Source organism: Gopherus evgoodei, chromosome 6 (genome assembly GCF_007399415.2).
Source record: "Gopherus evgoodei ecotype Sinaloan lineage chromosome 6, rGopEvg1_v1.p, whole genome shotgun sequence".
In the NCBI taxonomy this organism is placed as follows: domain Eukaryota; kingdom Metazoa; phylum Chordata; order Testudines; family Testudinidae; genus Gopherus; species Gopherus evgoodei.
The window spans coordinates 36,546,276-36,571,782 of record NC_044327.1 but is presented as its reverse complement, the minus strand read 5'-3'; the positions used below and the strand labels follow the sequence as shown (position 1 = coordinate 36,571,782).

General features: G+C 46.4%; 1 protein-coding gene across 4 annotated transcripts in view; it reads left to right on the top strand.

Moving 5' to 3' along the window:
- The first annotated feature begins 11,543 nt into the window (after nucleotides 1-11,543).
- VPS13A (vacuolar protein sorting 13 homolog A) overlaps nucleotides 11,544-25,507 on the top strand; it is a 332,822-nt gene continuing 318,858 nt past the window's right edge. For 2 of the 4 annotated variants that reach the window (XM_030566144.1, XM_030566147.1), the window contains exon 1: nucleotides 11,545-11,885. In XM_030566144.1, the coding sequence (XP_030422004.1) occupies nucleotides 11,786-11,885 (100 nt within the window). In that variant the 5' untranslated portion in view covers nucleotides 11,545-11,785. Of the gene's footprint in view, nucleotides 11,886-25,507 lie in introns of all 4 variants that reach the window. The other 2 variants (XM_030566146.1, XM_030566145.1) reach the window with 2 other exon arrangements.

Sequence of the window (25,507 nt, the reverse complement as noted above, 5' to 3'; positions counted from 1 at the left end):
CATCTGGGCCTGGGGATCTTTAGTGTGATGGTGGTGTAATGAACTGCACTCGGTTGGCGGTCTTTGGGCAGTTGGCCTTGATATGTCCCAGTTCATTACACTTAAAGCATCTTCCAGCTGACTGGTCACTGGGTCGAGGTGAGTTACTGGAGACTGGTGAGGTGGAAGAATAGGGTGTCTATGGCTTTCCTTGGGTTGTAGGTGGGGTCTTTGGCTGCCCTCGGTTGTAGGGTTTATTGTCGGTGTGCCCTCTGGGGTATTCGTTCCCCTTGACCGTAGCTTTCTTGCTTTCTGCCACTTCCATCCATCTGGCTCCAATCTCCCCCGCCTCGGTGAGATTTTTGGGTTTTCCATCTTGTATGTAATGTGTTATGTCCTCAGGAACACCATCCAAGGACTGCTCCATTTGTATGAGGAGGTGCAGTTCTTCTATGGATTTAAGATTGTTTCCTGATATCCAGGCCTCATAATTTTTCCCAACGTAGTAGGCGTGTTTGGGAAATGACACATCTGGTTTCCTCTTTTGGGTTCTGAAATGCCGATGGGCATGATCCGGGGTTATCCCCATTCTGTATCTGGCCTTGGTTTGAAAAAGTTCATAGGCATTCATTTTCTCCTTAGGCATTTCAGCTGCCACCTCTGCTAAAGGTCCGCTGAGCTGTGGCCTCAATTCTACCATGTACTGATCTTCAGAGATGCTCTACCCAAGACAGGCTCTTTCAAAATTTTCTAAGAAGGCCTCAGTGTCATCACCTGCCTTGTAGGTGGGAAATTTCCTGTGCCGTGGAACAATCATTGGCACAGGATTGTTAGGATTGGCTGTGTTTTGTTGCTTAGCCTTTTCTAATTCCATGGCCTGTCGGTGGGTCTCCCTCTGGAGTTCTACCTGTCTTTTGTAGGCTGCCTCTTCTTCTTCTTGTTTCCTTCTGTGGGCCATCTCTTTTTCTTCTAGTTTTCTTTTGTGGGCTGCCTCTTTGGCTGCTTGTTCTCTTTTGTAGGCTGCCAGTTTGATGTTTTTGTCCTTTTCTTTCAGCTCCACCTCTTTTTCTCTTTTTTCCAGTTGTCGCCTGTGTTCTGCTTCTTTGATTTGTTCTTCTGCCCCCCTTTTTTCCTTGGAAGTCATGGTTTCTGTTTTCTTGTGTTGGGGTGCCCTCTTGTGTTTATTGTCTGAACTGCAGGTTCTGTTGCCTCCTGGGGTCTGCCTAGCAACAGTGCCTTTTTCCCTTTCTTCCTCTAGCTAATCTTTTAAATGTAAAGTAAACCAGAAAAAACACTTTATTAGCATGTGTATTGTGCTGGGTACTTGACTCTCAATCAGAGTGCTATTGTCTCACAAAAGACCCTTAATAGTTCCTTAATGGTTCCTTGCTTAATATGCAAGCTACTGCCAGGAGAGAACAGAAAAAAAAATTATCTCTGGTTCCTTTTAAAACCAAACCCTCTCTGCTTAAAAGCCCCTAGCAGAGAAAAGAAAAATGTAATATTCCTACTGGCTTCTGGATTCTATCTATCCACACCACTGCACACCATGTCATAACATTTTTTCCCAGATCTGGACCTTAGCGTCCAAAATATGGGTGTTAGCATGAAAACCTCCAAGCTTAGGTACCAGCTTGGACCTGGTATCACTGCCACCAGCTAAGAATTATACAGTGCCTAGCTCACTGTGGTCTCCCCAAAACTTTCCCTAGGGGACCCCAAGATTCAGATTCCTTGAGTCTCACAACAAAGGGAAATAACCCCCACCCCTTGTTTCCTTGTTACTTCCTCCCAGGCTCCCCTCCCTGGACGACCCTAGGAGATTCCCTGCTTCCAGTCCTGGAAACACAAGTACCAAGAGATCTAATCTCTCCCCCTCACCCAGAGGGTATGCAAAATCAGGCTTAGTAAATCTAACACAAAGAGATTTTCCCCTTGACTTTTTCCTTCCACCAATTCCCTGGTGAGCTGCAGACTCAATTCCCTTGAGTCCCCACTAAAGAAAAACTCCAACAGGTCTTAAAAAGAAAGCTTTATATAAAAAAAGAAAGAAAAAGACATTAAAAATAGTCTCTGTAATAAGATGACAATATACAGGGTCAATTGCTTAAAGGAAAAAAATGAATAAACAGCCTTATCCAAAAAGAATACAATTTAACACATTCCAGCAACTATACACGTGAATACAAAAGAAAACAATATAAACCTATTGTCTTACTATCCTTGTACTTACAACTTGGAAACAGAAGATTAGAAAGGCAGGAGATAGAAAAATCACTCTCAGAGCCGAGAGGGTCAGACCCAAGACAAAGAACTCACACCCAAAACTTCCCTCCACCCAGATTTGAAAAAGTCTTGTTTCCTGATTGGTCCTCTGGTCAGGTGTTTGGTTCCCTGTGTTAACCCTTTACAGGTAAAAGAACACTAACCCTTAGCTATCTGTTTATGACAGTGAGAGACTGACCTATCCGACCCTCCCTGTCCACTGCTCTCCACTTAGGGTGACCAGATGTCTTGATTTTATAGGGACAGTCCCAATATTGGCGCTTTTTCTTATATAGGTGCCTATTACCCCCTACCCCCATCCCGATTTCTCACACTTTCTATCTGGTCACCCTATTTCCGTCCTCTATGCCTAGCTCAGCCCCCTGGGATCGACCCACCTCTCCTGGTATCTGGCACCGCATCTTCCCGAGGCAACACGGGGGGCACGCAGGGTCACATCCCCCCTCCGCAGATTCCTGCCAGGGTTCACACCAGAATGTGGCCAACAGCACAGCCTTTCTGCACTGTGTGGGTGGGAAGGGATGGGAGCTGCTTCCAGCTGTGGGCGGGGAGACAGGAAGGAGAGAGGGATGACCTGGCCTGGCTGAAAGCAGCTTGTTCCTTCCTGCCGGCACAGTGTCAAAAGGCAGTGAACACCTTCAGGCTACGGCTGGCCACCAACATAAACCACACGCCTCTGGCTACAGCATGGGCAGCAGGGGCGGCTCTAGGCATTTTGCCACCCCAAGCACGGCAGGCAGGCTGCCTTCGGCAGCTTGCCTGCAGAGGGTCCGCTGGAAGCCGCGGGACCAGCGGACCCTCCTCAGGCACGCCTGCGAGAGGTCCGCTGAAGCCACGGGATCAGCGGACCCTCCGCAGGCAAGCCGCCGAAGGCAGCCTGCCTGCCGCCCTCGCGGTGCCGGCAGAGCGCCACCCATGGCTTGCCGCCCCAAGCACATGCTTGGCGTGCTGGGGCCTGTAGCCGCCCCTGATGGGCAGGAAGGGGTTAAGCCCTAAGGATGTATTGTGCACCAGGGCCCAGGGAACCTGACTACAGGGGCTTCACTTTACCTGGCCAGAGAGGTGGTGGCTCAGCAGAGGAGGGTGCCTAGGGGACAGAACAGCCCTGTGCTCCCTGGGGGCAGGACCCACGGCATGAGGGAGGGGTGAGGAGGCACTATGCCCCTGCCTGGGGGTCTTCTGTGGACCCTGCAGGTTCGGAGTGTGAACAGGCTGGAAATCACTCCCCAGTCCCCAACTCCAGAGCTTAACTGAGAGGCGGAGAGGTTTCCCCATGCTAGTGCTGTGCGGGCCTTTGGCACATGCAGGGCTCGGCTCCTCCTGGCCAGCGCCCCAGGCCAGAGGTTCTTGGACTTTCCTGGGGCACCTGGGAGAAGGAAGGAGCCTGCTGGCGAGGCTGTTGGTGAGCTCAACATTCCAGGCCAGGGGCTGGTTCTCCATACAGTGCTGCACCTTGCCAGGGGGATATTAGGATTGGCAACTTTCTAGTTGCACAAAACTGAACACCTTAGCGCTGTCCCTTTCCCGAGGCCCTACCCCCTTTCACTACATTCCTCCTCCCTCAGTGGCTCGCTCTCCCTGAACCTCACTCACTTTCACTGGGCTGGGAGAGATGGTTGGGATGCGGAAGGGGGTGAGGGCTCTAACTGCGGGTGCAGGCTCTGGGGCGGGACCAGAAATGAAGGGTTCAGGGTGCGGGAGGGGGCTCTGGGCTGGGGCAGGGAGTTGGGGTATGGGAGGGATGAGGGCTCCATCTGATGGTATGGGGTCTGGGGATGAGGGGTTTGGGGTGCAGGAGGGGGCTCCAGACTTGAGGAGTAGAGTTGAGGGATTTGGAGTGCGGGAGGGGGGTCTGGGCTGGGGTATGGGGTTGGGGTGCAGGAGGGGGTCAGGGCTCTGGACTGGGGTTGCAGGCTCTAGGGTGGGGCTGGGGATGAAGGGTTTGGGGTGCAGGAGGGGGCTCCAGACTTGAGGAGTAGAGTTGAGGGATTTGGAGTGCGGGAGGGGGGGTCTGGGCTGGGTTATGGGGTTGGGGTGCAGGAGGGGGTCAGGGCTCTGGACTGGGGTTGCAGGCTCTAGGGTGGGGCCAGGGATGAAGGGTTTGGGGTGCAGGAGGGTGCTCTGGCTTTGGGGGGAGCTCAGGGCTGGGGCTCGGGGCACAGGCTTATCTCGGTCGGCTCCCAGTCAGTGGCGCAGTGGGGCTAAGGCAGGCTGCTTGCCTGTCCTGGCATCGTGCTGTGCGTGGCCTGGAAGCAACAAGCAGGTCTGAGTCCTAGGTGGGGGGGCCAGGAGGCTCTTGCCTGCAGGCACCACCTCCCAGCCAGCTCCCATTGTCTGGTTCTCAGTCAATGAGAGTACAGAGCCACTGCTCAGGGTGGGGGCAGTGAAGGAGCTCCGTGGTCCCCAGGGTCTAGGACCCGACCTGCTGCTGGCTGCTTTCGGGGCGTAGTACAGTGCCAGGACAGGTAGGGACTAGCCTGTCTTAGTGCTGCAGCACCACAAACTGGACTTTTAACGGCCCAGTCAGTGCTGCTGATTGGAGCTGCCATGGTCACCTGGTCACTAAAGGGGATATGGAGGAGTAGCAGGGCTAGAGGGGTGAAGGGGCAAAGCACGGAGAGGACAGTGAGAGGGGGAGCATATAAAGGGCTGAAGGGTGGGAAGCAGAGATGACATGTAACACTGCTGCCTGGCGCCTACTGCACTCACCTGCATTCAGTGCTGGCAGGAAACAGGATGGGGGTCGGAGCCCGGCTGGCTGAGAGCTGGCACACAGTGGGGGCTGTGTGATGAAACATGCAGGGGTGGCCACTCCCCCTGCTGGTCCATCTTTGCCCCACCACCAGCCTTGTACACTCACCCCCATCATCAGCCACTGTATACCCTCCGCTCACTGCTGGTGGGCGGGCAGCTGGCAAGCAGGGATTTGGCCAGCAGCAGGACCCACCAGTACTGATGGGAGGGGGACCAGAAAATACGGGACAATTTGCCTGTTTTTAAGAAGTCAGGAAACCTGCAGGAGGGATTCAATACAGGACTGTCCCTTTTAAAATGGGACGTCTGGTCACCCTACTGTGGCTACATTTAAAATATATTAGTCAAAAGCTAACTAACAATCACATTTTATTAATGTTTTATTTCACTTGTTTGAACCTGTCACCTCAAACATGGAACATCTGTATTTTCTGGTATTCACAACTGCCCACATTATGCCTGTGATGGTGCTCCCACTGAAGTCAATGACAAAACTTCCACTGACTTTACTGGTGTTAGGATCAATTAGAATAACTCTGATACTACTTCTGAATTCAGATGGAGGAAGAGATTTGGTTATTGTAGGCTGGTTGGGAGTCTGGTGTTGTCATCTGCAGCCTAAACAGTGCTTAGTGACTGGTAGTTGCTAACTTTAAACAGAGCTGTGAAGAGAGAGTGCTATGTTTCCTATACTCCCAATCACATTTTGACCATCTTCAGAAAGTATCTTTTGTTTTCATGTGCTGTATATGTCTGCCCTTACAGTAAGATCAGTGGTGACACCTAGTATCCATATTCCTAGGAATTTGATTGTAAAAACAACAGTTAGAGGTTAGGACTGGGGATAGTTTGAAAGGATAAAAAGTCGCAGTGTTTCAAAGGTTTCAGAGTAGCAGCCGTGTTAGTCTGTATCCGCAAAAAGAACAGGAGTACTTGTGGCACTTTAGAGACTAACACATTTATTTGAGCATAAGCTTAGGTGGGCTACAGCCCACTTCATCAGATGAATAGAATGGAACATACAGTAAGAAGGTATATATTCACATACAGAGAACATGAAAAGGTGGAAGTTGTTATACCAACTCTAAGAGGCTAATTAATTAAGATGAGCTATTATCAAGATGAGAAAAAAAAACTTTTGTAGTGATAATCAAGATAGCCCATTTCAGACAGTTGTCTTTAATAGCCAGGACAATATTCATCATCATGGTGCCCAAGGTCTAAGTTAAATGTCTCCTTTTCTCCCTTTCCAGTCTCGTCTTCCTCCTTGAAATACATAATAGCCTTTCTAAGAATAAATGCTGCATCCTAAATTGTACTATGGCTTCCTCATTCCCAGATCACTCCACTTGCAATCATAATCTCCACATCAAATTCAGTTGAAATGTCTGATCAATTAGTCACACAAATGGCTAATGTGAGAGGTCAGTGATCCAGTAACAAGTGGATGTAGCTGATAAACTAAGCAGCAGCTTACCTGCTGGGTTATAAATACCAACATAAGACTTCTTGGTTATTCAAAATGCATTGTGTTCAGGCAACTGTTCTCAAACTATGATCCAATTTCAGCTACAAGTGTGTGTGTGTGTGTGTGTGTGTGTGTGTGTGTGTCCGGGCAGCCCTGGACCCAGAAAAACCTTCCAGATGAAAACTTCATTGAAACAGATACAGCTCTGTGAAACGTTTTTACTTTGATGAAATGGCATATTTTGACAACATACATTTAATTGAAAATGTTCCGATCATCTCTAATAGCCAGAGTCTGGTGGAGCCTGTCCTTCAAGGCTGTTCTCAATGAAGGAGAGCTTCCAGCTCCTTGTGGACTATTGGTGGTATTGACCGCCTCATAAGATAAGAATCTTTATTTTAGTACTGTATTCCATTTAAAAAACTCTGATGATAGGAGAGGGTCTTGATTTTATTTTTAGGGATTTTTTTGGCTAGCTTGAACTAGATTTGGACTATTCAGAATTAATGGATCAGCATGAGTTAATCTGCAGTTATACAAATGTGACCTGTGTTGAGTTCTTATAGGTATGTGGTAACAAACAGATAAAAAGAGAGAAAATAAATTGCCTATTCTGAGAAAACATTTTTAATATTCAAACATAGGAGATATAACACCTGTGCTGAGAGTTATATAAGATATATCACAAATACAAGTCAAATATTTAGTTTAAAATAGTTCTATCAACAATATATGTATTACAGAGGTGATATGACTCAAAGAAATCTTGCATATTGCAACACTGTGCACTCAAATATTTGTTCAATGTATGCTTGCTAAGTTTAACCATGTTCATGTGCCTTTTAATTTGGTGTTCACAAACATTTGTATCAATGGGTTTTATGCTAATGTTTGAAGCATGGCTGTTCTTTGTATAAATACCCATATTTACCCATGAACAAGGATATTAACATACCAGCAAGAATGTTAATTTTATATTAATTATCAGCTATTAATCAGTTCTACTTAAAATGTTTCACTCACTCAGAAGGCAAAAATAATATTAAATGATTTACATGACCATACAAATTACCATGCACATTGAACAGTATGCAAACAACTCATTGGCTGATATTTTTGCGCATACTTTTAATCAAACACTTACTTTAAATTTTACAATTTGAATTTATGTGGATCGTTAATAAACTAAAAATAGGTTATTCACAATGAATGTTGTTTAAAGGTAAGAAAGAAGTAAAAATAAAAGAATTGTCCTAAAAGTGGCAGGAGTACCAACAAGCATTTCACCCCCAAACGAGTAGTCTGTTAATGAAAATAATAGCCAATGTCACCCCTCCAATGCCCCCCCAACAAAAAAAAACCAAACCCAAACCACTTCTCAATTTTGAAACCAAGAGCATCAGTAAAAGCAAAAGCAATGAGGATTTGGTAGGGTTTCCAAACTTCCGAATGCACTTTGAGTCTGTAGAAGACATAATTACAGAAGACAAATCAGATAATGAACTGTATTTGTTAGGTGCACGTCATTTTTTAGTGCATGCTATTTGTGCGTTCCCGGAAAGTCTGTGTATTAGAAGAAAGGAATCTTTATTCTACATAGATGTTAAAAACAGTAAAACAATAAAGGGAAGATACTTTAAAGCAAATGCACATGAAACCTGCTTCAAGCAACTACTTACAAAAACATTCTCTTTAAATCCACATGGAATAACTAAGGCCTGGTCTACACTAGGAAATTAAATTGGTATAACTAAGTTGCTCAGGGATATTAAAAAAAATGCACATCTCTGAGCGATGTAGTTAAATTGATCTAATTTCTGGTGTAGACAGTGGTTGGGGAGGTGGATTACCTGTACCAGGGGTAGGCAACCTATGGCATGCATGCCAAAGTTGGCACGCGAGCTGATTTTCAGTGGCACTCATGCTGCCCGGGTCCTGGCCACCATCGGGCGGCTCTGCATTTTTATTTAATTTTAAATGAAGCTTCTTAATCATTTTAAAAACCTTACTTATTTTACATACAACAGTAGTTTAGTTATATATTATAGACTTATAGAAAGAGACCTTCTAAAAACATTAAAATGTATTACTGGCATGCAAAACCTTAAATTAGAGTGAATAAATGAAGACTCAGCACACCACTTCTGAAAGGTTGCCGACCCCTGACCTACACCCATAGGAGAACCCTGCCCATTGGCATAGGTAGTCTCTTGACTGAAGTGCTACAGTGACACACTATTTGGCTCTGAAATAGTGACTGCACTATTTCAAGTGTAGACAAACCCTAATGCTTGAAAGATATCCTTAAAATAAAGTATTTCTGACTGCGAAACAATCTCTATTCAGTTCTCCATTATTGACAAGGTCACTTTTAGAATCTTCATTATTTAATCAAGATAGCTTTTCAAGTGATGTCTCCAAATTAGCAGCCAAGATATCCTTGGGAAAGAACTCCGCTTCCTCTACAGAAGAATGTCTGGCTACAGACAACAACCCCCAATCTTTGATAAAGACTACAATTTCATGCCCTAAACCATTTCCCCGCCCCCCAGCATTTTCTTTTAATCTTTGGTGTCAGGGAAGATTGCAAAAAAAAGCTTGACAAAAGAAGCATATTCTTGCTAGCTACTGAATATAATGCAGGTAATGCAACCTTTAGGTGTGATTGTAGCTAAGAACCTCTATGATGAGACTGTAACCTAAAGTATGGTTATATCCCTTATCCTTGGGAATATCCAAAAACAGCAAAATAATAAAAAAACAGTACATTTCCTATTTTTAATGAGGTGTGTTTTTTTTTGATGGAGTGATGGAAAGCGTTCCAAAGGTATGGTCACTTAAAATTAAGGTTCTTAACAAAGAAACTACCATTGTAGTTGACACAGTCTCGGGCAGAAAAGTATTGCCTCTTGGAATTAATTAAATTGTAACACCTACAATTAATTTGTGACAGCAAAATTACAAAATGGGGATTACAAATTAAATATAATTTATATGGAAATGGGAATATTAATGAGTAAGAATTTAATAAAACTAGTAAGGCCTTCAGGATTTAATCCATCAAAATAAAGTTAACAAAAGAAATTGTTAAACATTTATTATTCCTTCAAATAGTGGAGATACATTTATACAATGATTTAGAAACAGATTTTCCAATAGTATGTAATATACACAAATGTACATACAGATTACTATGTAAAATCTGGATAACATTTACATCCTATTAAAGCTTTGATCTTGAAAGTCATTGTGTTGGGCATAGCAGAATGCACAAGGTTCTTGCTCTCCACTACAAGTTTATCTGTGAATGCAATTAGGCATACTATTCCACTTTGAACAGTTGTAAGTGTAATATCTCCTGCACACTCCCTTATTTGCAAGTGCACATGGTTAAAAAAAAAAAAGATAAGGTGTGGAGAATGGATGTGTCTGAGGCTATGTCTACACAGTGAACTAGAGGAGCAAGTCCCCTGCTTATTATACATACTCTCACTAGCTCTCATCAAGTCAGCATGAGTATAAATAGCAGCGTAGCTGTCAAAGCATAGATAGTGGCAGCAGGGGCACAGCTGAGCCATGCTAAGTGACATACACACTGGTTTCAGGTGGGTTTGTGCTTGGCATGGCTCAACCATGCCTCTGTTGCCTACATTTGCAGCTGTACTGTTTAGAACCAGTTTACCTGAATCTATTGCTGACACCCGATGTCAAAAACTGGCACTTTTTATAATACAAACGGCTATAGAAAGCATCTAATCCTACTCAGCGCAAGGTCAGATAGATGACATAGTGGTAAAAATACGCACACACTGTCTATAGAACTGCTTCCACAGTGAAACTGTATTGGTGCAGGAAAAGGCTTATGAATTTCCCCACTATACAAGAAAAATACAAGTGCAAAACTTGGTTGTTTTCTTAGCAAGGAGAAACATGAACTTGAATGTAAACCTAATCCCTTTCAGTTCTTGTTGGGGATTAGTATATGAAAATAAACTCTTTCCAGGAACAGACAACAAAACAATGTTGTTCTTCCTGCTACTAGCAGAGAAGTGTATTCCGCTGGTTTAGCAAATCATCACTCCTAGGCCTGGTCTACACTAGGAATTTAGATTATAGGAATATAGCTGTCTCTCTGGGTATGAAAAATCCACACCCCTGAGAAATGTAGCTATACTGACCTAATCCCCAGTGCAGGCAGTGTTAGGTTGACAGAAGAATTCTGTTGATCTAGTACTGCCTTTTGGGGAGGTGGTTTAAGTACGCCGAGGAGAAAAATAATTGACTCAGGTTCTGAGACTTGGCACGATGGGTTTTTCTGTGCAGTGCATACTCGCACGCGCGTGTGTGTGTGTGTTTAGGAATTTTGATGTGTTTGTGTTCTGGGGAGCGGGGATGTATGATAGTGGGTAGAATTTAGGGATGTGGGGGCTGTGGTGGATTATTTGGGGATATAGTGGATTTGTGCTATAATAGGGTGGAATTGGGGGATAGGAAGGTGTGCTGGGTCAGTTGAGGACATGAAAGGGGGATTATGGATGCTAGGGTATTTGTAGATGTGATGTATAGTGCGTGGGATTGGGGGTATAGATGGCATAGGGCATGTGGACATGGTGTGCAGTGGGTGGAATTGGCAGACAGGGAGAGAGGGTGAGTAGTGGACAGTATGTGGGCATAGGGTAGGAGGTATTTGGGAAGGTGGAGATGGTGTGCACTGGGTGTAGGTGGAGACAGGGTGGTTGGCTATTTAGGGATATGGTGTGTAGTAGGGCTAGTGGACAGAGCACTGGACTAGAATGCGGAAAGCTGGGTTCTGCCTCCAGGGTGAGCTGGGCCAAGGGCTCCCTGGACCTTTGTCCTTGTCCCCACTTCACACTGTCCCCCACTTTGTACAGCGTGGGGAAAGGACAGAGGCTGTATGAGGGCATAACGGGCCGAAGACACAGGCGGAGCAGCTCCTCCAGTAGGGGCAACGGTCGCGTGTAGGGTAACAACAGCGCATGCGCCCCCACCAGGAGCCACCCCGCTACCGTTTAGGGATAGTAGCGCGCGCCATCGCGTCACGCGCTCTGCTTTCTGTCAGGTGGCTGTAGGAGAGAACGACCGCTCCTTGTGCGCGTGCGCGGAGGGTGTGGCCCGTTGGGAGAGGCTGCCAGGGAGCGGGTGAGCCCGTAGCAGCGCTGGGGCTCCTACTCGCTGCTCAGGGTGGGGACCCCGCAGCCTCTAGTCTGAGAGGCCCGGGCAGGCGGAGGGGAGCGAGCGCGCGGCCCGAGGCAGCGGCGGCTCCCGGGCCGGGGCAGGATGGTCTTCGAGTCGCTGGTCGTGGACGTTCTGAACCGGTTCCTGGGCGACTACGTGGTGAACCTGGACAGCTCCCAGCTCAGCCTGGGCATCTGGGGAGGTAACGAGAACCCGGAAACCGCTCCCCGCGGGGCTGCAGGGCAGTGCCCACCCCCCCTCATACCCCAAGCCGGCGGGTCAGGCCCTTTCTCGCCCTCGGGGCCGGGCGCCTGCCCCGCTGCGTGCAGGGCCCGTTTCTCTCGCGGCTCTCGGCAGCGCTGGTCTCTTGGAAGGGTCTGGGGGTGGGCGGCGCCGGGGCTGCTGCGCAACCCACGCGCCGTTGCCCCGGGGTGTTGCCTGCTCCCCGCGCTGAGCACGGCCCGCTGCCCCCTGAGCTCGCCTCCCCTCGGCTCTTTCGGAGGGCGAAGGGACGCTGCCAGTGTAGGAGGAGTGCCTCCGTCTGCGGAGGACAACGCTGTTGTTGAGCCCAGCGCGACTAATGGGAACAGAGCCGAGAACAAACCTTCTTGTTTATGGATTTGACAGCACTTACATAGAGCCTTGTCCATCTTTACAGTTCGTGTAGGGTGACCAGACAGCAAGTGTGAAAAATCCGGACTGATGGGTGGAGGGTAGTAGGAGCCTATATAAGAGAGAGACCCAAAAAGCAGGACTGTCACTATAAAATCAGAACATCTGGTCACCCTAAGTTCATGTCCCCTGTTGCTGTGTCATGCTGTTGCAAAAACAGAGGAAATTGTGACTGCAGAACTAGAGAAATTGGGATGGGGGTCTTTAGGAACAAAAGCAATATCTGAAACTGCTTAACTGTCTTTAGAAAGATCGTGTAATCTTTGTACTGGGTCTCAGTTTGGCTGAAAACTTTTGAAAGGAGCTCTTGGCATACAAGACGAACATACCTTTTAAAAGTTTTTGGCCCGAGGGCCACACTGGGGTTGCACAATTGTATGGAGGGCCGGGTAGAGAAGGCTGTGCCTCCCTAAACAACCTGGCCTCTGACCTTTCCCACCCCCTAACTGCCCCCCTCAGAACCCTGATCCATCCACCCCACCCCCGCTCCTTGTCCCCTAACCACCCCCTCCTGGGACCCCCCCACCCCAACTGCCCCCAGGATCCCACTCCCTATCCAACCCCCCTGCTCCCAGTCCTTTGACTGCTCTGACCTCTATCCACACCCCCACCCCTTGACAGGCCTCCCAGGACCCAATGCCTATCCAACCCCCCCTGTTCCCCATCCTCTGACCCCTGTCCACACCCTTGCCCCCCAACAGGTCCCCCCCCGGGACTCCCACACTTATCCACCCCCCCATCCCCTGACCACCCCCCAGAAGCTCTGCTCCATCCAGCTGCTCCCTGTCCTCTGACTGCCCCCCGGGACTCCCCTCCCCATATCCAACCTCCCTGGTTCCCTTACCATGCTGCTCAGAGCAGCATGTCTGACGCCCGGGTGGAACCAGAAATGCTGCCGTGCTGCTTGGCAGGAGTGCGCAAGCCCGCCGCCCAGAGCGCTGCCCTCATGACAACGTGGCTGCGAGGGAAGGGTCGGGGGCTAGCCTCCATGGCCCGGAGCTCAAGGGCCAGGCAGGACAGTCCCATGGGCTGTAGTTTGCCCTCCTCTGCTTTAAAAACTCTAAAAGAAAGTTGCATTTTAGACACCCCCTTGCAGAGTTTAAAACCTAAACAGTGAAGTGTTCAGAACCTGAAAGTGAAATTGCCTGTGAATAAAAGTGAATCAGACTTGATTGAATTTTCATTATCTAAGGGTAGAGAAAAGCAGGTAACAGTATTAAATTTAATATTGTTTCAAATTTAGTTATGTAAAGTGGAAAGAGAAAACAGTTTTACTGTAAACAGATGATTTATGAAGGATGTATAAAAGGTTTTATTATTTTGCTGCTTCAACATATAAACACAATGTGGAAGGTTTTATTAACTTGTTTGGCTTTTATTTCTTTTTAACTAAAATTTATCAGGAATGGCAGGTACAGTAACTCCTCACTTAATGTTGTAGTTATGTTCCTGAAAAATGCAACTTTAAGTGAAATGATGTTAAGCTAATCCAATTTCCCCATAAGAATTAATGTAAGTGGGGGCCTAGATTCCAGGGAAATTTTTTTTGCCAGACAAACAATTTTAAACAAGCAATTTAATACTGTGCTGTGGGGGAGAGGGGAATATTGTGCATGTGCTGTGTGTTTACAAACATACTGTACATAAAGTACAGTACTATAGTTGGGAGGTGCCTCTGCCTTACCCTACACAGGCACAGCCCACTGGCACTGGAGATGAGGCAGGCAAGGAGGCTGAAGGTGCTGTAGGCTTGGAGAAGCACATTGCGCAGCAGCGGCAGCTTCCCCTACTCTGCAAGCACCAGGAATGGGAGGGGGGCTCCACCCTCAGCCCGCCCACTTCATCCCTTCCCCCAAACCTGCATCCTTGACCTGCCTCTTCTCTCCTCCATCTCCTCCCCCTTTACTTCCCATGCTGCATCCTTGCTCCTCCCCCCTCCCTTCTAAACACTGCGAGCCAGCTGATTGCTGCTGGCAGGAAGCAGAGCAGGGAGGGGGAGCCTGCATGCTGAGTCCTCGCTCCCCCCCCCCGGGACAATCAGATGGCTTGTGGCATTGGGGTTGGGGGCAGGAGAGAGAGAGGAGGAGTGAGGACTCGGAGCCCAGGCTCTTCCCCTCCCCCGGCGTCCTGCCCAGGGCAATCAGCTGGCTTGCGGCGTTTGGGAGGCAGGGGGAACCTGCACCCCAAATCTTTGCTCCTCCCCCTACCTCCTGCCCCTGAAACGCCACAAGCCAACTGATTGTCACGGGCAGGAGGGGGAAGGTGCTGGTCCCCAGGGTCTGCTGGTGGGCGGGAGGCGCCGTGTGTGTGTGTGCGTGGGGGGAGGCGCATAGGGAGGCTGCTAGCTCTGGAGAAAGCAGGCAGCCAAACAATGTAAGAGTGGAGCATTGCACAACTTTAAATGAGCACGTTCAATTGATCAGCAACATAACAACGATGACCGGGACGACTTAAAGTGAGGAGTTGCTGTATGGTCTTCCCTACTATTTTTGGGGAGGATATACTGGATGTCTGTCTGAAAACATTTTAACCAGCTCCCTCTTGTCCAAGATAGGTTCAAGTCTGTACAGAAACTGGTAGTGTGAGCAGCGGTGATGACCACACCACAAGCCCTGAAGATGTGTACTGTAGTTGCTCCAGCTGTTGGAGCACTGTAGGCATCTGGGCTCACTCAATGACATGCATGCAGGAATCACATAATAAACAGAACCTTTACTCCCAGTGTAGATGGGGAAAGGGAGTTGAGTAAAGTAGCAAACAAGTCATATATGTGTACGTGTGCACACAGATAAGGTGGGGGAGGTAATGTACTTTATTGGACCATCTTCTGTTTGGGTGAAAGAGACAAGGTTTTGAGTTTAAATAGAGCAAGCGTGACAACTTGTCACATTCACAAACAGAAGTTTGTCCAATAAGGATATTACCTCACCCACCTTGTTTCCCTAATATTCTGGAAGCAACATGCGCATGCACACACACATGCATGCAAAAAAGTCAGTTAATAACATGCCTTGTGGTTCTGTATCAGCGTGAATCCCCAGTGGCCCCATTGTGTCTCTGGAGCATGCACACATTCTGAGACAGGCCTTCTCAGCCAGGGATTTTAATGTCTTTAGTGCCAAGGCTTCTTTCTTGAAGCCCTTCCTTACTCAGAGCCCCTTCTTACCCAGGCCTTCACATGCTTGGGCCAGATTATAGGAGCTTTCCTTGGTCCCCTCAGGACCAGGACAGTCCTGCCTTGCTCTTCAGTTTATCTTGATGGCTTGTGTATCCATTTCCACTCCTGGGATTATTTTACTGGCTTAGGAAAAGGGACTCAGTTCTCTGTGAAAACTTCTCTCTCTGCTCGGTCCTAAAGTTGCAACAGCCTAGTTCCCTGCTGAAGAGAGAGAGTGGACTTTGAAAGGACCATTGCTAGCATGTTTATTGTATGTGTACTTTAATTGTATGGACTGAGTTATTGAATCTTTATTAAAGATGTCAAGTTTCCAGAATGTTAATTGCTCACTTTGTTGTTTCATTAGTTCTCCAGTTGTCCTACAGGAAGACAAGACCTGAATTTCTAATATAAAAAAACTTTCAGCTGCCCCTGTGTGTGTCAGAGGGTAGAAGCTAATTTTTTCCCCCTTTGTAGGATGTCTTTTTAAGATTTCCCCTGGCTGTTTAATCCAAACAATACTGGGCTGAAGCTGATCTAACTAGATTTTTCTTCACTAAATGGAAATTGCTATATTTCCCTATGGAAGGCAGTTTTGAGATTTGGCTGTAACATAATGGCATGTAGAACCTCACTTACTGACTGGTCTTTTCCCCACTTCCCTTGGGAGAGACACAATTCTACAATCTAACAATTTAAATTGTAGAATTTTTTTTTTTTTGGAATATTCTGTAAAAAATCTTTGCTTACTTTCATACTTTTGTAATAAATTTATCTTTCCTCCTTGATATTTACATACTTGCAATACTTGACAATGCTGTACTTTCTCATAGTGGGTTATTTAAGTTTGTTTCTCTTTAATTTTATAACCAAATCCCTCTGGCTCTTATTCAGTTTGGTGCATGGAAAATGAGTTTTACCCAGTGGATTCATTTTTCTGATAGCATTGCTCCCAGAACTGTACTGGGTAATCTGTGTCACTGTTGAAACAGCATCAGAGGAAGTTGATTTGCACTGGTCCATGATGTGGTGCAGTTTTGGCCTATGCAACCCCAAATACATCTTTCATATTTTGCATTATATGTTAGCCTTTCATTCCAAAAGATCTCAAAGGCTTTGGAAAATAGTCTGAGGTCTGGGCGTACCATGGATTTATAGTGGCAATATGCTATCTTTTGTCCTATTATCTATCGTTTTCTTAATGGTTCCTAACATTCTAATCGCTTTTTTGACTGCTGCTCCACATTGAGCAGATGTTTTCAGAGAACTAGCCACAATGATTCCAAAACTTTCTTGAGTGGTGGCAGCTAATTTGGACCCCATCATTTTGTATCTATAGCTGGGATTATGTTTTCCATTATGTATCAGAGGGGTAGCCATGTTAATCTGGATCTGTAAAAGCAGCGGAGAGTCCTGTGGCACCTTATAGACTGACAGACATATTGGAGCATGAGCTTTTGTGGGTGAATACCCACTTCGTCGGATGCATGCAATACCGACGAAGTGGGTATTCACCCATGAAAACTCATGCTCCCATACGTCTGTTAGTCTATAAAGTGCCACAGGACTCTCTGCTCCTTTTCCAATATGCATCACTTTGCAGTTACCAACACTGAATTTCATCTCCCATTTTGTTGGCCTGTGTAATGGGGTCTACAAACCCCATACTAAGCAAAGATAGGGCTGGAGGGAGGGGAAGAAGGAGAGTCTCTCCTGTTTATAAGCAAGCAGCTTTATCACAATCCCATGCAGCTTCCAATCATGGAAGGAGGCACCCACAGCTGCAACCAACAGAGGAAACAAGGCCTGCTGTAAAGAGGAGAGTACAGAGAAGGAAAGGGAGGCATAAGAACCTGGGATAGCAGTTGAATGACAGCTCTGGATCAGGCTGCCTACAAGAAAACAACCAGAAAATTGAAGGAGACTGCAGGCACAAAAAGTAAAAGGCTAGCAGACTTAATTGGACATGAGGGTCCAGGAATTGACCTGAGAGCACACTATGAAGGGTCAGTCAGGAGAAGCTGAGACCCCTCAAGAGACCATACTAAGAGATGGTGACACCCAGTCACCCAGTTTTGTGATAACCCTTTGTAACTGTAGTTAGCTTTGGACTTAACTGTCTTGAGTAATTTGGTATCACCTGCAAACTTTGCCACCTTACTCTTTGCCCCCTTTTCCAGATCATTTATGAATATGTTAAACAGCATGGATTCCAGTACAGATCCATGGGGGACCCAGCTGTTTACCCCTCTCCACTGTGAAAATTGACCATTTATTTCTACTCTTTGTTTCCTGTTTCTTAACAGTTTTAACCAGTTACTGATCCATGAGAGGACCTTCCCTCTTGTCCCATGACTGTAAAGTTGGCTTAAGAGCCTTTGATGTGGGACCTTGTCCAAAGCTTTCGGAAGGTCCAGGTACACTATATCAACTGGATCACCCTTTCCACATGTTTGTTTGACTTTCTCAAAGGATTCTTTTAAATAGATGGATGAGGCATGATTTCTTTTTATAAAAGCCATGTGTTCATCTATGTGTTGGATAATTCTTTTCTTTTAACAAGGTCATTCTGAATTCTAACCCTGCCCTCCAAGTGCTAGCAACCCCTTACAGCTTGGTGTCATCTGCAGGTTCTATAAGATACTCTCCACTTATTTATCCAAGTCATTAAAGAAAATATTGAATCAGACCGGACTCAGGGCAGACCCTTTGGGACCCCATCAGATAATGTCCTCCTGGGTATGACAGCAAACTACTGATAACTACTCTTTGAGTACAATCTTTCAACTAGTTGTGCTCCCGCCTTATAGTAATTTTATTTAGCCAACATTTCCCTAGTTTGCTTAAGAGAATGTCATGTGGGACTGTCAAAAGCCTTTCTAAAATTAAGATATCTGCAGGTTTCCCCCATCCACTGGACTAGTAACCCTATCAAAGAAGGAAATTAGTTTTGCATGATTTGTTCTTGACAGACATAATATTGGGATGTATTTATAACCGTCTTATTCTCTTGGAGCTTACAAACTGGCAGTTTCAATCCGTTTGCCTGGTACAAGTTAGTCTTACTGGCCTATAATTGCCAGGATTGCCCCTAGAACCTTTTTAAAAATCTTGTATTATGTTAGGTATCCTCCAGTCATCTGGTGCAAAGGCTGATTTAAGTGACCAGTTACATACTGCAGTTAGTAGTTCTGCAATTTCATATTTGAGTTCCTTCCAAAATCTTGGGTGAATAGCATCTAGTCCTGGTTACTTCATATTGTTTAATTTATCAGTTTGTTCCTCAACCACCTCTATTGACAACTCAATCTGGGACAGTTCTGCAGATATGTTTATCTTCCCTTACAGATGATAACCAGGGGCGTGCGCAAGGGAGCACAAGCAGGGACATGCCCCCCAATAATCAGCGGAGGATGTAGTATTCCCCCTCCTTGCCTGGGGCTGCGGTGGGGAGAGAGGCTTCCCAGGGAGTCCTCGCTTCCCCCCTGCAGCTACTTCCCCTGCAGCTACTCCCCCGGCTCCCTGGGGCTGTGGTGGGGAGAGAGGCTTCCCAGGGAGTCCCTCCGAGAGGACTCTCTGGGAAGCCTCTCTCCCTGCTGCAGTCCTGGGGGCCAGGGGGAGTCCTCTCTCCCCAAGGGCCGGGTGGAGAAGGTGGGGCAGCAAGCTCTTCCTGGGATCAGGGATGGGGAAAAGGAGCTTCTGTTTCTCCCCAGAAGGGGTCAGATTTAAATTTCTGTGCACACCCTTGATGCTAACTGAATGCATGTTGATCTAAAGATTAGTCAGTCTGTTCTGAATCATTTATAGATTTACCAAGATTCTATTTAGGAAAAAAAACAAACAGATTGAGTTATAAAACAAAGGACATGTAGAAAAACATATAAGTATATTGTGTAATTTTGTTTAATTTTATAAACTCTTAAAATACTACTTCCATATTAACATCTGAGAACTTTCTGGACAAGAGAAAATAAAAGAATTATGGAGACTAACATTTAGGGTTAGATGTATAATCGTGGTTACAGTATGAGCTCGAGTAGCTAGTATTGAAGACTTGCACTATGAAACAAATAACCTAGCTTCATTATCAAGTTTAATTTTAAATAAAACTACTGTGACATTTGTGAACAATTATATGACTTCTTTCTTGTGCTTCAAAAATATAATTTAATGTAACAAATGTGAATATTGTGATGTAGGAGTTATGTATATATGAAATGTCTTTTGTTTAAGTAGCTAGATAACAGATTTTCCTAATTGTGCACATAATTATAATGTAGTTTTCATAGGTCTCACTTGTTGAGACCATTTGGAAACTATGGGAAGAATGTAGAATGCTTCTTAAATGGTATGTCACTCAGGGAGTCAATGTTAATGCTTTGACTTGCACAGGCTATCAGTAAATTTCCAAGTGTTTTAATCTAGAAATCTTTCAGTTGTTTGGATATCAAATTGTTTTGGTTACCAAATGATTGGGTCCTTCTCCACACAATCCTGCCACAAATACTATGGGAGAGCTGCGGTCCAGCTGGAGTGCCCTCAGCTGATAAGAGGGTTAGTGGGAGAACTGGAAAGATATAAGTAGCTGTTTTCAAGTAAATCCTGAACTGTGCGTAGCTTGTGCAGTGTGATTATATTGGTAAAGAGAGAGCTTCTCCCCCATGGAGTTCAGGAGTGGTGAAAGGGAGGGTATTGTAATCCCACTTATTCTCACTTCTTGCCCTCCTCAGTAGCACCAAAGTACTCAGAAATGTTAGTGTTTAAGGCTTCAACATGGTACTTAAGCATGTTTCTAACTTAAAGCAGTCCTCTGGATTCAGTGGGATTGGGTACTCACAGTGCTTTAAATTAGGCATGTGTTTGTGTAGCTTGCTGAATCAGGACCTGAGTGCTCAAGAAAGGCCGGTTGAATGCCTGTTTTTTTCTTAGTAGGTAACCTGATTTTTCATAGGTGCTGATTATATTCAACTGCTGTTAGTCAGTGAGAGATGCAGGCGTGGAGCACTTAGAAAAATCCATTCACTTATTTAGGAGCCTAAACAGGCTCGTTTTTAAGCACCTAGATTTTAACACATTTTTAACAGTCATTTCATTTAGGTTTTTGTGTAGCAATTTCTTAAATTTAAAAACAAAACAAAGTTATGAGGCATGCTAAAAGATAAAATTAAGTTGATATAAAAAACTTCATGAGGAAAGGACCTGCTGACCATGCTCAGACCAGAGTCTACTGGTTATGAGTGAATAGTGTGGTAATGAAATAGCAGTCAGCTTGAAGGGTAGTAAATGTTAAAACTCCATTTCATACAAAAGGGAAAAGAAGCTGAAAAGAGAAATTTTAAACCATTTTTTGCTTGGCTGCCAACCACAGATTCCCTCTCCAATTCCCCTCTCCTTTTTAAGTGAGTTGGTAGTGTTTTTTTTACATTAAATATGTAAATTAGATAGTGTCTGCTCCTGACTATTACAGTAGCTAAGGAATTGATTGCAGTATCTTTTTATTTTAACTTTCTGCTCAGAATATCTGTGATATGGTAGATGGAATATATGTGGTATGGTACAGCTTTATTATCAGCATCATCACAGGTAAAACTAAGGAGGTGGGAAAAATAACTCTTCCACCAAGTAGTGATGTATGGACTGTTATGTCACTCAGGAAGCCAAACCAGTAATCCAGGAGTAAACTCTTGTGCTTTCAATATGCCTGCCTGTGTTAACAGTTTGTAGCTAACTTTTCTAACACTTATAGCTGACAACCAAAGTTTAATAAATTATGTCCTAACCCATGCAGTGCACTGTGGTGTTCATAAGTTAGCTTTCTTTTGCAAACTGTAAAGTATTAGTATACTTAAAGCTACATAGAAGTAAGGAGAAAAAGAGCTCAGGAAAAAATAAATGAAGATAAAGGTGTGTCATAAACAGATAGTTAAGGGTTAATGTCTCTTTTACCTGTAAAGGGTTAAGAAGCTCAGTAAACCTGGCTGACACCTGACCAGAGGACCAATGGGGGGCCAAGATATTTCAAATCTTGGTGGAGAGAAGTCTTTGTTTGTGCTGTTTGTTTTGTTCGTTGTTCGTTCTTGGGGCTAAGAGGGACCAGACGTGCCCCCCACGTTTCTCCAATCTTTCTGAAACAGTCTCTCATGTTCAAAATAGTAAGTACTAGCTAGAAAAGGCAGATTAGTCTTATGTTTGTTTTCTTAACTTGTGAATGTGTATTTTGCTGGAAGGATATTTACCTCTGTTTGCTGTAACTTGAATCTCGGGCTGAGGGTGGGGGGGGGGGGAAATCCCTCTAGTCTATATGAGCTGAATACTCTGTAAAGATTTTCCATCCTAATTTTACAAAGATAATTTTTACTTTTTCTTTCGTTAATTAAAAGCTTTCTTTTTTAAGAACCTGATTGATTTTTTCCCTTGTTTAAGACCCAAGGGGATTGGGTCTGAACTCACCAGGGACTGGTGGGGAGAAAGGAGGGGGGGAAAGGTTAATTCCTTTCTGTTTTAAGATCCAAGGAGTGCCAAACACTATATTTTGGCTGGTGGCAGTGCTATCAGATCTAAGATGGGAATTAAGCTTAGAAGGGTACATGCAGGTCCCCAGTTTTGGACGCTAAAGTTCAAACTGGGGGAAAAATACCTTGACAAGGTGTAAGTGAAGATGATGGTAGGTGGCGAAACAAACAAATGACCATATTGACTGGAGTGGGAAAGTGACTTAAAAAAAGTGAGGGGAAAATAAGAATGAAAATAAACGGAAAGTTTGAAGACAAGATGCTTGAAAAGGAATAAGAGAAATGATAGAAAGGAGCAAATGAGACAAGGCCTAATCCAAAGTCCATGGAAGACAATGGGAGTCTACCCAGGACCAGGGTGAAATCAGCGTTTTTTTTTTAATTTAGAACTTGTTGCTGATGATCGTATAATAAGATGTTACATAGTCAATTTAAAATGTGTGGGTAGACTTTTTAAGCAACGACTAGGGCTTCAGTGGCATGGTACTCACTAATCTCTGGAATTTGTGCATGGAAAACCATTCAGAACTTTGAAGATGCACGTTTTAAAAATATTTACCAGGTAATTTACAAACCAAATTATAATTTAATTTATAAATGAGATGTTTAGAGCCTCTGAAAGTTTTGGAAGAAATATAGTATAAACAAAATTTAGCAGCTGACCTGGAGAGTCCTATTACTGCAGACATTTCACAAGATTTTGTTGAATGACACTGCGAGATGTGGCACCCTCAGTTGACTAGTATAAATAAACAACCACCTCGTACAATACAAGACAAACTAAAATAAAAATGACTTTTTAACTTTAGGTTGCCATTATGCATAGATGTTTATGGAGGAGCATAAATGTAAAACAAAACAAGCGCTTGACGTGATGGAAAGTACATAAATATTCAAATACACTCACAGTTCATACAGTCTCTTAAATACACACGTTTGAAATGGTGACATCTCTTCAGTGAAGATTTAGCATTTTTACCTGAGCCCTGCAATGAAGTATCATTACCAGATTTCATTATATCTGTAAAGTGTTGTTTAGAAGATTTATTGGTGTACTATGAGGCACAAGTAATTCAAATTAAATTGCATATGTCAAACCAAATAAACGTTGTTTTGATGGCTTTCTTGTTTACTTGACAATTTACAAAGGTCCATAATCTGTAGGGCATCTCCTAGTCACTGGCAAGCTACTGATCTACTTTATTTGTATGTAGTGCATCACAGCAAATTCTTCTTCCTGGGGCCTCTGCATAATCCTGTTCTTCTTCGAGTGATTGCTCACATCCATTCCAGTTAGGTGTGCGTGCCGCTCGTGCACGCTCGTCGGAAACTTTTTTTACCCTAGCAACTCCAGTGGGCCGGCAGGTCGCCCCCTAGAGTGGCGCCGCCATGGCGCTCGATATATACCCCTGCCGGCCCACCCGCTCCTCAGTTCCTTCTTACCGCCGTGTCGGTCGTTGGAACTGTGGAGCGCGGCATTGCTGTCCTCCACGTCCCTAGCTCTCCTTGTTACTACCGTTGTTACTACAGTTGTTAGTTAGTCGTTAAGTATAGTTAGTTAATTAGTTGTAGTGTAAATAGTATTTGTATATAGTTGTTCGCCGGTCTGGGCTGTAGCCCTTCCCGGCACCGGGCTCATGCCTGGTTCGCCGGGCTTTAAGCAATGTGCGGCCTGTAAAAAGCCTATGCCAACCAGCGACCCTCACGACGCGTGTCTAAAGTGCCTGGGGGAATCGCACAGGTCGGACAAGTGCCGCATTTGCAAGGCTTTTAAGCCCAGAACAAAGAAGGAGAGAGACCAGAGACTCAGGACTCTCCTAATGGAAGCGGCACTTGACCCAGCAGCTTCGCAGGCCGTGATCTCGACGCCGGCACCGGATCGCACCGGCACCGGAAAGACTCCCCGGCACCGACCTTCCCCTGCACCGGGTGCAGAAACAAGACCATCAACGTCTGCTACTCCAGCCAGGCAGACTCGAATGGAGTGCCCGGCATCGACATCGGCCGCGGCACTACCGGCACCGTCGACTCCGGGCCCGGTGGGTCCATCGAGTCCGGTACCGCCAAGCTCCCCCATAAGATCTGGGGTTGAGCTATTGGTCCCATCCACTCCGGAGACCTTCGCCTCGGCACGGGACCTTATCGCCCTGACTGAGTCGACTCAGCTGCCACCTCCGGTGCGGGTAGCATCTAGGGGCAAGCCCATGATGACGGCACCGTCTCGGGACTCACGCTCGCGATTGAGGTCCCGACGCCACGGTCGCTTGAGATCCCGCCGCCGCTCGCAGTCCCGGCACCGCTCCCCTCGGCAGTACCGGTCGCACTCGCGGCACCGATCGACCTCCAGACGGTCACGATCTGACTCCAGCCGTCGATTCCGGCACCGTGACTCTAGGAGCCAGTCTCGCCGTCATTCACCGCGCCGGTCGACCTCCCGGCACCGAGCTGGTGGCAGGTCCCGGTCCCGGTCGACCTCCCGGCACCACGTCGGTGGCAGGTCCCGGTCCCGGCACAGAAGCAGCGGCCGGTACCGGTCCAGATCCCGGCACCGAGACAGAACCCGGTCCCGATCCCGGCGCCGCTATGACTTCCGGTACCGATCCCCGGCACCGAGAAGATCTTCAGTGCCGAACTGCGCAGACTCTTATCAGCCGCGGTCGGCCCCGCCATGGCCTTCTAGACAGCCGTCGGTGTCATCTCAAGCGGACAGCGTATATGCGCTGGGCACCAACAGACAGGCGGCATTATTCCAGGACCCTCCGCAACAGGACCAGGGTCCGCAGCAGTGGGGGTTTTGAACACCCTGGGCGTACCATCAAGCCCAGGGCCCCCAACAGCTTCCTGCTAGGCCTGCAACGGCGGAGCACAGGGTGCCAGAGGCTTCGTTGTCTCGCCCCCCTCCATCCCCTGATGGAGAGGAAGGATCGAAGCAGCAGGACCCTGGTCTTGCTCCTGAGACAGAGGCGAGGGCTGAGGGGGACCCCCCACTGGACACTTTCTTGCCAGGGGTCTCCTCATCCTCCTCCCCCGACGAAGCAGTGGCTGGCACTTCCTCCAGTAGCCCTCCTCCGCTAGATCTCAGGGCACACCAAGACCTCCTTAGGCGAGTAGCACAGAATCTGAGCTTGCAAGCCGAGGAGGTCTCTGAGATCGAGGACCCCATCGTCACCATCCTCTCATCCAATGCTCCCACCAGGGTCGCCCTACCCTTCATTAGGACGATCCAGGCCAACGCCAATACAATCTGGCAGTCACTGGCCTCCATCCCCCCTACGGCGAGGGGCGTTGAGAGGAAGTACATGGCCCCCTCCAAGGGCTACGAGTACCTCCACGTTCACCCGACACCGTGTTCCCTGGTGGTGCAGTCGGTGAACGAGAGGGAGCGCCACGGACAGGAAGCCCCAGCCCCCAAATCCAAGGAGGCCAGGCATATGGACCTCCTCGGCCGCAAGGTCTATTCGGCTGGGGCCCTTCAGCTCAGGG